Source organism: Nyctereutes procyonoides, unplaced genomic scaffold (assembly GCF_905146905.1).
Source record: "Nyctereutes procyonoides isolate TBG_1078 unplaced genomic scaffold, NYPRO_anot_genome, whole genome shotgun sequence".
In the NCBI taxonomy this organism is placed as follows: Eukaryota; Metazoa; Chordata; class Mammalia; order Carnivora; family Canidae; genus Nyctereutes; species Nyctereutes procyonoides.
The window spans coordinates 52,382,056-52,395,050 of NW_026575042.1; the positions used below are offsets into that span (position 1 = coordinate 52,382,056).

General features: G+C 39.3%; 1 protein-coding gene across 1 annotated transcript in view; it reads left to right on the forward strand.

The window, feature by feature from the left end:
* Nucleotides 1-12,225, forward strand: part of GFM1 (G elongation factor mitochondrial 1) — a 46,080-nt gene extending 33,855 nt beyond the window's left edge. Inside the window, exons 14-18 of the mRNA XM_055321735.1 lie at nt 2,343-2,505; nt 4,490-4,634; nt 10,107-10,267; nt 11,026-11,079; nt 11,216-12,225. Coding sequence (XP_055177710.1) covers nt 2,343-2,505; nt 4,490-4,634; nt 10,107-10,267; nt 11,026-11,079; nt 11,216-11,347 — 655 coding nt within the window. The 3' untranslated portion in view covers nt 11,348-12,225. The remainder of the gene's footprint in view (nt 1-2,342; nt 2,506-4,489; nt 4,635-10,106; nt 10,268-11,025; nt 11,080-11,215) is intronic.
* Nucleotides 12,226-12,995: the final 770 nt, after the last annotated feature.

Here is a 12,995-nt window from a genome sequence, read left to right on the forward strand (position 1 = left end):
TAAAATCAACGCAGTTCTAATTAACACTAATATTTTTCTGAGAGATGATGTTTTGCCAAAACAAAATTGCCTTTCGTGACATGCTAGTGGCCTGATGACTGGAGCATGGGTTCTTCTACCTCCAGCACACCTGTGAGCTGCCTACCGAGTGATGTCTCAGTTCTTCTATCCCTTGTCTGTTACTGTAAAGTTTGTCTTCATATACCGTCCCTCTAACAGCTGTTTAAGTGAAATCCTCATTTGCAGGTTATATCAGTTTGTGTTCTGTCCTCTAGAAAAATGTTTGATTAAGAGACTTGGTTTGAGTGCAGATCCCGGCTCTGCCGCTACATCATGTTTGGCAAGTTATGTAGCTTCTCTGATCCCGGGTTTCTCATCTTGAAAATGGTGCTAGAAATAGTGCACACATCATAGGTTGTGGTGAAGAACAAATAATCCATAAAAACTGCTTAGCACAAGCCTGGCACCCCGGTGTTCCATTATTTGGCATCCACTTGATTATGCTTCAGACGTGGCCCCTGAAACTTACTCGTTTGTGAACTGGCCCTTGAGAGCGCTGCTGTCCTGTAGACCTTTGTGCAGTGATGGAAATGTCCCAACGCGCCGCTCTGGACCGTAGCTACTTCCCACGATTGACTGTGGACTACTTAAAATATGACTAGTGCAACTGAGGAACTAAATTTAAATATCTTTTTTTTTTTGAAGATTTATTTATTCATGATAGAGAGAGAGGCAGAGACCCAGGCAGAGGGAAAAGCAGGCTCCATGCAGGGAGCCCGACACGGGACTCGATCCCGGGTCTCCAGGATCGCGCCCCGAGCCAAAGGCAGGCGCCAAACCGCTGAGCCACCCAGGGATCCCTAAATTTAAATATCTTAAAAATTCTAGCTTAAATGTAAACATCCTTGGTTAGTGATTACCCCATAGATAGCACAGGTCAAGGGTATATTTGTATAGATGTTATGTTATTGTCAAATTGAAAACAAAATTTTAGATGTCTCTGAGAACTTGTGCATACCCAACAGTTTGTCAGTGGACCACGGTTGTGGAATCCCTTCCGTCATTCTGTGCTGCTTTGGCAGTTGTTTTCCCTTCTGCTTTTGTTCTCTTAGTTCTGATAGCTGTTGTTTTCCCTCCCAGAAAAATTAACCTTCCAGCATTTTGTTTTTCTCAGCCCATCCCAAATCTCTTGGCAACTGGGAGATTATTTAAAGGCGCATTCACACTTAGGCTTTTTATGAAACCCACGTATTCCAAGCTGGCATCTCCTACCAAAACTAATATTCAGTAATTCCAAAGCACTCATAGATCTGTATGTAGGAGCACACTCATTAGTGTCCATTTGCCTGCAGTTATCGGAGATAATTTTGAAAGCAGCTGGCCTCTTTCATCTTGAGGTCTTTACTTTTTTTTTTTTTTTTAAGATTTTATTTATTTATTTGACAGCACAAGCAGGGAGAGTAGCAAAGGGAGAAGGAGAAGCAGATTCCGCACTGGGCAGGGAGCCCCCTGAGTGGCAGGGCTCCATCCCAGGACTCCGGGCTCATGACCCAAGCCGAAGGCAGATGCTCAACCGACTGAGCCACTCAGGGGCCCCTCATCTTATCTTGAGGAAGGTTTCTGTTTAAAGGGAGAGATGCTCTGCAGACAGTAAATACTCCTGCTATTTTTTTCTTCAGTGAACTAGTGTATGTTCACAAATGTTTAATATGTATATGAACATACTATTGTATTTCTGTTGCCACTAGTGTTTTGAAGTGAGCACTGATCTGTCCCTGTATGTCTCTGAATGACTGACTTGTTAGTCACTATTTTGCCATTACTCCATTTAGGTGGTAATCCCCCCAGAACTCCCTTCCCTTGTATTGCGTCACTCCGTAAAGTCCATGTGGTCGGCTCAGATAGGAACCGTCTCAATAAATTAACTGCAGAGCTCCCATTTCCAAGGGACTGTCTTCAGTTGTAGGGATTTAAGAAGAGAACCTGGGAAAGGGAGGGATTCCACAAGAAGAGGATAGACTCATGGGAACGTAGGTTACTAGACCAAGAACCTCACACCGACTTCTAACCTTTTGCTTTTCTACCTGTGAAGTGAAGAATTGGCAGGATTAAAGAAAACCCTAGATTACTTTGGTGTCGAACCTCACCCTCGCCGCCAAGTAAAAACAGGAAAGAGAGAATTGCTTTTTAAATAAATTTCACAATGAGATCTTATGGCAAAGTACTCAAAAAGTGAAAATGGTGAAATGTGGTTTTTCATTTAGATCAGTAGGAATTATTTCATTTTGGTAATTAACATAATGCTGTGTTGATTTTTTTCCCCCCTCCTAAATCACTTTCAGGTTTGAATTTACACATAAAAAACAATCGGGTGGTGCAGGCCAGTTTGGAAAAGTGATAGGTGTACTGGAGCCTCTGGACCCAGAGAACTACACTAAGTTGGAGTTTTCAGATGAAACATTTGGGGCAAATGTTCCAAAGCAGTTTGTGCCTGCAGTAGAAAAGGTAAAAACAAATAACTTTATTACATGTTTTTCAACCAGTTTATTAGGTATCAAATCAAATTAGGTATGTCTTTTTTTTTTTTTTTAAGTTTTCTTTACCCAAATAATTTCTACATCCAGTGTGGGACTCGAACTCACGACCCTGAGAGGGGTTGCATTCTCTTCTGACTGAGCCAGCCAGGCACCCCTCCCATCCTGTTTCTATCACATCGTCTTCCATAGTTCATTTTAGTTAAATCAGATAAAGAAGTCCTGCTTCTTTATCTGATTTAATCTTCAATTTATTAAGTTGAAGAGATATAAGGATATGCTATGACAGCAAGGGGGAAATCGTTCTCTTTCTTCTTCTTTTTTTTTTTTTTTAAACAGAGCAGTAGTTCTTTCTCTAAGAGGACTAAACCACTTTCTCCTAGTCCAACTATCTCAAAATTGTAGCTAGCATTTTAAAGACATGCACTAGCAACTATTTATTAAACACGTTTGATATATAAGCTTCTGGGGGGGGGGAGTGGATTTCTTTAGCAGGCTCTGCCCAGCACAGAGCCCAGTGCGGGGTTCGATCTCACAACCCGGAGATTGTGACCTGAGCTGACCTCAAGAGTCGGCTGCTTAACCAGCTGAGTCGCTCAGGTGCCCCTCATTCTGTTTCTTGATCATAGTTATTATTTTTCTTTTGAAAAATTGAACATACTTCTTTAATTGCAATCAACTAAAATCTGTAGCAGTCACTTGAGATTTATGGATTGGAGTTTACTGTCCGAGTAGCACATCATTTGTTAGGATTCCCAGCACCTGAGTTCTCCCGTCATCTCTGCTACTGAGGAATGTGCTCTTTGGTAAAGCATGTGGGGTTCAGAGCCAGCTTCTTCGTTTGCAGACTGAGTGTCGATAAAAACCTTAACCCTGAACCCCCCACCACCTTGAGAATCAAATAATGCTCTGTGACATTTCTTTGTAAATTATGAAGTGCTTTGCACATGCGAGAGGTAAGTGTTTGATTTGCTTTCCTGGGTCACTGGTTTTAAGGTGGTTGCTGATCTTCAACAGTCTGTTCTCATATATTGAGATGTTTAGGTTTTCATTTACCCTTTTAACTTGGAATCTTTACTAATGATAATTTTGGTTTAAGGGGTGGTAGCAGTCTTTGTGATTAGTAGATTTCATTCATTGTACTTTATTACAAGACAGTTATTTTATCACTCTCACACCTTTATCTTCTGTTCTCCGAGATTAATGTAGGTGAAGGAGAGCTTAAGTTTTTTTCCACACACAGAGTTTATAGTTTTGTAGTGTCAGAAATACATTGTACTGTATATGCAGATATAGGTGATTGTTTTCCAGGAAAAACTAACTTAAATAGGAGGAGCTCTACAAATGTTGAAGGGACTGAAAAAGTATTGCAGAGTCACCAAATTGTTGTTTAAAAATAGGTTTAGTTTATTGTGTTTCGTCATACCTCACGAAGCTGGGTTTTTTAAAGAACTGCATCAGGGAAAATGAAATTAGTGTTGAATTGCATTTCTTAGTGTTATGACACCATAGCTGTAATGTAGCGACCTGCCAGGGAGGCAAGGGGTGATCGGTGTGTCGTGGGAGCTCAGCACGCAGCTGTTGAATCAGTGCCAGTTTTGGTGGAGGTACTTTCACTTGCCTTTCCTGTTTCCTCCTCGTGAAATTAAGAGCTGGCTGGCTGTATAACGGGTTATGAGATAAATAATTCCTGAAGATGATAAGGGTTATTAGCACTCACAGCATCACTTTCAAACCAGCCCACACCTTTAAGTGATAATGCTTTTCCAAGGGATTGTTCATCTCGATGTCGCAGTAATAAAGTTAAGCTGTTCGACTTTTTAAAGACTTTTTTTGAGGGGTGGAATGTGGTATCGGTAAAAATACTTCAGAACAGTAGAATGTGTGAGTATTCCTGGTGACGTATCTCCAAGTGAAACCCACTGATTCCAGAAGTTGTGTTCATTCGTTGCCAGGGGTTTCTGGACGCCTGTGAGAAAGGGCCCCTTTCCGGTCACAAGCTCTCCGGGCTCCGGTTTGTCCTGCAAGATGGGGCGCACCACATGGTCGACTCCAATGAAATCTCTTTCATCCGTGCGGGAGAAGGTGCCCTGAAACAAGGTATTCTGTGTCCTGGCACGTGCCGCAACCCACGTCTGTTTTCCCTGGTGATCCTCAGAGCCTCAGGACCCTGTACCTAGTTTAGTCTTGTCGCCCGAGGGCATTTAGCAGCTCACCAGGGACCATGGCAGGTCTGGGCACATAGTTAGGGAATTGAAGTGAGGGTAGATGGCTGTGTTCTCTCTCTTACAAAATTAGAAACCTACTTTATTCTCCTGAATTACCTAGTATTTTTTATAGGCTTAAATTTATAATCTGTAGGTTCTGTTTTGGTTTTTTTTTAATCAATTAATTAACGTATAGTGCATTATTCATTTCAGAGGTAGAGTTTAGTGATTCCTCAGCTGCATGTAACACCCAGGCCTCCTCACATCATGTGCCCTCCTTAATGCCCGCCCCTGGCTACCCCTCCCCCACCCCGCCCTCCACAACCCTTAATTTGTTGCCTGTGGTTAAGAGTCTCTCATGGCTTGTCTTCCTCTCTGATTTCGTCTTATTTTATTTTTCCCTCTCTTCCCCTGTGTTCATCTGTTTTGTTTCTTAAATTCCATATACGAGTGAAATCATGGTAGTTGTCTTTCTCTGACTTACTTCACTTAGCATTATACTCCCTAGCTCCATCCACATTGTTGCAAATGGTAAGATTTCATTTTCTTTGACGGCTAAAAATTTCTTTTTCCCACCCCATTATCCATTCATTTGTCGATGAACGTCTGGGCTCTTCCATATTTTGGCTATTGGGGGGGGAGGGTTTTTTTTTTCTTTTTTTTAAAGATTTTATTTATTTATTCATAAGAGAGAGAGAGAGAGGCAGAGACACAGGCAGAGGGAGGAGCAGGCTCCATGCAGAGAGCCCAACGACCTGGGACTCCTGGGACTTGGGTCTCCAGGATCACGCCCCCGGGCTGAACTGCTGAGCCACCTGGGCTGCCTGGCTATTGTGTTTTTAATAAAGAAGATAGAGGTGCTCAGAAGACTAAGAAATACTATAGAAACATTACAGTTACGCTATTTTTAGTGACTTATTCAGATGTCAGGGAATCAGATTTGTAAGTAAATTTTTAAATGTATGAAATTGTAGGCTTTTTGGCATTTTGAGGATACCAACATGTTTTGAAAGAACTCAGTAAACTTTATTTACAGTGTAGACCTCTTGCTAACCCGCTGGCCTTGTCAACCTTTTCCACATAGAATAGCAGGTCTATTAAATTGCTGATGAACCAGAAACCTAAACAATTGCAAGTATATCTGATTTCTTGCATTTATTTATTTATTTATTTAATTTATTTATTTATTTATTTATTTATTTATTTATTTATTTATGATAGTCACAGAGAGAGAGAGAGAGAGGCAGAGACATAGGCAGAGGGAGAAGCAGGCTCCATGCACCGGGAGCCCGATGTGGGACTCGATCCCGGGTCTCCAGGATCGCGCCCTGGGCCAAAGGCAGGCGCCAAACCGCTGCGCCACCCAGGGATCCCCTGATTTCTTGCTTTTAAAAGAGAAAAGCAAATAACAGCAATCTGATCTCAGGGTTATTCAATAAAGAAGCTTGAAACTGAAAATTTATTCTCTTTGTCATCTCTTCCATATTCATTATTAATAATATACATAAGTATCTTTACACTGGAGAATTATGATTTACAAAACATTTCAGAAACATTTTTATCAAAGGGAATCAAAATGGACAGTAAAAAATAGATAAATCCTAACATTTTTTAAGCATTCTGTAAATCACGATTTTTTTTTTATTCTACATGAATTTTGGACTTTGTGTTTTTCTGTTTGCATCTGTGATCGGTGTGGGGCAATGGTCGGAGAAAGTTGCTCATTTCTTGACCAGGTTGCTAATTACTGATGTTACTTAAACAAATGGCAGCCGTTAATTTGTGTGCTGGTTTCTCAGTTGTGAAAAGGAGCGAAAATCCTTCATTTTCTTTACGCCAGCTCTCTATTAAAAATCCAGTTGAAATCTGTGATCTGGAAATCTTGTCATAAACTGAAGATTGCATTGATAGGGAAAAGGGAAATTAAGTCATAAAGAAAATAAGATTTTGTTACGCATGATTCACAGTAAAATGCCTGCCTCTTTTGCCCTCGGGTGTTTACCACTTTAGTAAGTCTTTAATTGTAATCACTTTTGTACTTTTTGCCAGCTTTATTGCAATGTAACTGACAAAGTTTTAAGGTATTTTAAATATGTATTTGATGATTTGATATACACACATATTACAGTACTTCTTACAAGCACAGCTAAATTACAAATCAATTTTTCTGTGCCGATTCTTGACTGGAAATTGATATGCTTTCCTGGAGATAGAGTTTACACAAAGCCAGATAATTGGTATGGCCGTCTGTTAACAAAGAGCCTCATCATCTTTTTTAATTGCTCTTGTATGAACTGTAAGTGTAGGGGTAGATGCCCATAATTTACACACAGTATCCATGAAAACAGTGTATATGTCTGTGAATATTAACTAAACAGATGAATATGTGCCATTTTCTTTTTAATTATTGAAGTGCACAAACATTAAATATGATTAACTGCCTGGTGGGTGCAAAGGAAAAGCACTAGATAGGTAGTAATTGAGAATTACTTTTTTTTTTTTTTTTTTTTTTGCCAGATAAACGTGCAAATCAGCAGGGTGCTAGCATGAAAAATGAATTTCTTTCCTGTTTCTTCATCTGTTATTCAGTCATCCATGATTGAAAGACAGATGTGTATAGGGTGAAAGGAAACTTTCCTTAGTTCAGTAAGTTCAGTAAGAAAATCATCTTGTCATGCATATACCTCTGTTGAATACAGTGTGAGAGTTTTGGGGTGAAAATGTTGATAAGTGAGCCCAGTGTCATAATAGCTTAGACCTACAAGCTATTCTCTGTTATCAAAATTGGAAGAGAAATAGTTTAAATTCTCATTTTTTTTTTCATTAAAAAAATGAAAACTGAAACTGTTGTCACAGCGTAAACCTGGTCCCTGAGATTAATCAGTGATGGAACTAAAGCTGAAATCTGAAAGCGAATGTTCTGTTTGGGCATGTTCCACCTGACGGATGTGACTGTTGCCATCATTTTCTGTGGCCAGGTTTTAGAGCACTGTGCTTGGTCTCCCCAGGAGCCGCTGTACAAGAGAAATAAAGGCCTAGACTAGCAAAGGTTAGCTCGTTTAGCTCGACTGTGCCCTCTCTTTGACCTCTTGCCCCATCACGTGGAGACTTCGAGATTAAACCCCAGCTTTGCTCCATACTTACCGTGTGGAAATGAGCAAGTCATAGGAACTTCCCCCAGGCTCCTTGGAGACACTAAGTCCACAATATTATATGAGAGAATGTAAAATTAAAAATAAGGATGTATTTGAAACGTGCATACTTGGGCAGTGAATGCTAGTCACACTGGGACTGTGCCGTGCCACCCATTCCCTAGCTTCCTGTCTCAGAGTGGTCGTAATAACATTTCCTGAGCACTTACGTGCCCTGCATTATGCTGAGTACGTGAATTATCATATCTTATGTTCACAGTGACCTTACAGTTGAGAAAATTAGGACTCTTGAGTAGTTAACTGAATGGCTCAACGTTCCGTGACAGTGGTGGAGCTGAGAGTTAAGCCCAGCCCAGAGTCCTAGCCAGTGACCACCACCTCATACGGCCCCTTTAGCACCTGGCCTGGTGTTACCAACGTTACTCCTAGTGGGCTAGAATAAAAATATTACCACCTCTTCTCACCAGTTCAGGCTTAAAAGTTCCTGTGATGATGATGGTATTTTTTCTTAACTGTCTTAAAAAGCCGTAGAACGCATGGATCTGCTTGAGGAAACCTTTCTTTTAGGAGTGGGCCGCCGTGGGACTGTTGAATACTGCAGGGTGAATTAACTCCAGTCTAGTCACAGCGGGTTAGAAGAAGGCGTGAATAAGGACGAGATTCTTTGGAACAGAGTCAAGAGGTGAATTTAGTGGAAAAGGGGAAGCTGAAAGGAGCTGGATGAGAGAATATGAAACTGAGAACCGGACAGGACATCCCCAGCAATTAAGTGATAGGCACCGTATACCGGGCCCTTCCTTCCCTTTAAAATATGGCCCTTTCACAGTCTGGCTCTTTTAAAAGGTCACTGACCTCCTGGAAGCAGTAGGTAATGTGTACCAAATCTTCATATATGGTCTGCTCACATCTGTCTTCCGGGGTGCCTTTTGCATTAATTGTGTTTATTTAGAGCCAGGGAGTAACCCAAGATGTTACAAGAAATAGAGCTATTTCTGCAGTCCAGAGTTGTTAGTCTGGTGCTTTAGATGTCTGGGAGGGTTCTTCGGGGCTTAGCTGATGAAGAATAGGAGTCTGCAAAGTTCTGTTACTTCTCTTTTTAGAACAAAATTCTCTAATTAGGATTAATTAATCAAAGGTAGATCTGAGCTATGATTTGAATTAGAAAATATTTCAAAGAAATCCAAGCGTATTAAATTGTTGTTTTTACAGTTATTGCACTTAAGCTAATAGTGTCTTTAAGAGAAGTGCTTGAGTGAATTTGTGTAAGAGTGACTGCCGATTAATTTATCATAAATAAATTGGTGCCCAGAAAGCTATGATTATCTTAAAGTATTTTCTTTGTCGTCTTTTCTGTGTTTTGCTTAAAGTCTTTATTTAGAGATAATGCATCCATTCTGAGGCTGCAGTATTATTCCACACCATCATAACATACAAATTAAATATGAACATTTGAAATGTTTTTATATACTCTCCAGAGTCAGTATTTGTCACAATTGAGAAGTGTTCTAGTTATGTATTAAGGGGGATAAAAAATAAGCTTGGACACACACATTTGAGTGCTTAAATGTGTCTTCACATCCAGTGTCTTTATTTTGTAGGTGAAGAAATTTGAGGGCTGGACATACTGTGTTTTTCTGAAAGACATGTATAACTTGTTAGGGTCAGAGCAGAAACTAGAAACTTGGTCTTCTAATTCTTAATCGTGTTGAAATTATTTAACCTAGAAAAGGAAAGACACATCTCAGGTGTGACTTATTATTAAATTCTAATATGTGATAAAAGTTATTCTCTTATAGTTAAAAATAACTATCTTCCAGGGACCAACCAGAAAGAATTGGTTTACCTGGTTAAAGACTTGACAGTGGGAGAGAATAAGTAATCCTCAGCTGGATAATTTAGATGGTAAAGAACTTGATTGAATGTTGTTTAAAGACCCCTTTTATAGTCTCTGCAGCTTAGTAATGTTTAAGGATAAGAATATAGTAGTAGAAATAGTAATACTGTAATTATGTGTTGTCTTACTGGAATTTCCTTTTTAGGAGAATGACTATTAACCACTATCAGAAAAAAAAGAGTCCAGGTCAAATATCTTAACCTCATCACTCATGTGTGTGCCTTTGGAGAGCACTCTCCCTTTTATGTATCTGGGTAGGAAAGAGTTTCCATTTATTTAAAGATTAATAAACTGATTATTGTATTTTTTTTTAATCCAGCTTTGGCAAATGCAACATTATGTATTCTTGAACCTATTATGTCCGTGGAAGTTATCGCCCCAAATGAATTTCAGGGACAGGTCATCGCAGGAATTAACCGGCGCCATGGTGTTATCACAGGACAAGATGGGATTGAGGACTATTTTACGCTGTATGCAGATGTAAGTACTGTTGGGCACTGACGATCTTACTTTTAGTGACCACAGAAGGAGACTGTAGGGCAGCATTCGGAGAGTGTAGAGCAAATTGACACATTTTCCTAGCTATTCAAGTGTTGCATTTTGGGCTTGGGTATGTGTGGCAATTTCTGTAATTTGCTGTTAGAGCAACTCTTAAATGCAAAAGCTACAAATAGGATTTCTGTGGGCCTTTGTGAATATGTCATTTTCTTAGACGTATAAAAGTTATCTTTCTCGTTACAAGTTTCATTTCTGTAGCTGCTTTATCATGTTATGTCTGATTTACTGGATGATGATTGAGTTCCGTTGCCTGTACTTTATTTACATCTCATGGGTGAAAGTGTGTATCACATTGCACAAGGCCTCCTAGGAGACACTGCTGTCAGCATATTCTTGAGGTGTCCAGAGGAAAGTTGTAGTAACATTTTCACAGAAGCACTGCTCTGTGCTTGGGCTGCAGCCAGAGTGCGGAGTGGGTATGAGGGGGAAGGCCGTCAGTGTGATTCGCCCTGTGAAACGGAAAGATTTGGTTTCTGGTTGTGACTCACATTAAATTATTTTTAAATAAGATTTTTTTTACATTCAGTAAAACAAAAATACTTCTCTGGCTTTGTCATTCTTTTAAATCAGGAGTAATCATTAGAAATCGAAGTCTGAGGACATTAAATGCCCAAGGCTTTTTCTGTACTTTTCAAAAATATTTTTCAATAAGCAGTACTGTCTACTGTGTTTGTTTTCAGGTGCCTCTAAACGAAATGTTTGGTTACTCCACTGAACTTAGGTCATGCACAGAGGTAAGCAGGTGTGCTCTTTAAGAAACCACCCCACACGGTGTCAAATAGGTGAGATCCTGTCTTTGCATGACTACCTTGGTAGATGTACCAAAACAAACAAAATCTTGGTTTTCTTTTTTTTTTTTTAACGCCTTAGGGAAAGGGGGAATACACAATGGAGTACTGCAGGTATCAGCCATGTTCACCGTCCACGCAAGAGGACCTCGTCAATAAGTACTTAGAAGCTACAGGTCAACTTCCTGTAAAAAAAGGAAAAGCCAAGAACTAACTTCCTTCACGGAAGGTTGACTGGCTGCAACTGTATCTGCAAGATCCAGATACTTTAATGGACCCTGGTGGGATGAATTCAGGATGAAACAAAATTTAGAAGTCCTTCCTAGTATATTCAGGAGCTTCCGTTACATTCAAAGATAATTCTGCGTATGTCCCACTCTGTTGATTGGTTTCATAGTTCATTGAAAAACCTCAAATAAAATAATGGTTATTACTGAGATATATTTAGCAGCTAAGAAAAGAAGAGACTGATTTCAGTGATACTTCTGAGCTTACATGGTATGTAAACTTCCGTTCTGAATTTTTTATGCTAAGAATTTTCAACATAGACAAAAAGCTAAAAGAAACAATACAAAGAACAGACACCCATGTTTTGCATTGAGACTCGGTAATGAACAGTCTTGTTAACAATTTGTTCATCACATGATTTATTTTGTCATATTTGCTTTATCTATGTCTCATACTTCTATAATTAATTTTTTGAATTATTGTTTTGCTAAGTTGCATATATTGTGACGCTTCTTGGAGTGTCCTCTTTTGATGAGCAGGCTTTTGTAGAAGGCAGCTATGCTCACCACTGTACCACCAACGCACACTGGAACAAGACTTTTTTAAGAGTGGATTTCACATGTTCTCAGTAGAGAACATTTATCAGATTCTTCATTGGGATATTACGATGGCTAGTAAATTTCTAGCTGTTTTATATGTAGGTGACTGCGTCACTTTGTGGCTTCTGCAAAGTTATAATTGCCTGTTTTTATGTTAGTTTCTTGTGGACCTTTTAAAATGAAAAGCAGACCTTTGCCTGTGCTCTTCTTACCCATGTTCATTCTGTGTTTCTCCAACTCTGAGTAATAAAATATGATTTACGTAGTAGCTGCCTGGTCATTTTCAGTCACCCGGTAAACACTAGTTGAATTTGAGTCTGCTGGAATTTATCATTACACTGTATTCATTGATGTTGTGAAAGAACAAATGTTAAGTTTTTGTTTCTAGAAAAGGTTGGACTTTCTGGGACGGCTCTACCCTATTGTTTAGGATTTCTTCATCCCAAAATCATCTGATGTGACAATTTTCCTGGTCCTTTCCCTTAGAGGATAATAGAAATAACGTGACTTTTAAATTCCTTTCTTTTTCTTGATTTATAGGTTTGGCTTTTTTATAACTTAAGGTTTCTAGGGAAAGATTTTTTGAAGTATTGAGCATGTTTTCAAAATATCTGTTAAATGCTTTGGATGCATCATCTAATTTCATTTTCACAGCCCAATGAAAGTGGGTTACTATTACTATGTCCATTTTGTAACAGAAGAAGCAAAAGCACAGAGAAGGTAAATAACTTGTCCAAGACCACACAGCTTGTTAAATTTTCAAGTTGATGATTAGTTGTATTCATCGAACCAAATGCATTTTCCCCAGGAATATGTCTGTTGCTATAGTATCATCAGACCTGATTTTGTTGATTATTTTTTTATTTTGTTGAACAGCAATCAATTTCGTTGAAATGCTTTGGCGTTTGACAGTGACTTTGAAAATTTTTCCTGATGAGGAAATGCCTTCCTAGAATTAATTTAGCACAGTTTCTCTGGCTATTGCCAACAGTTAGGAAGATGGATAAATTTTGATGTGCTTTTAACTTGTTAAAC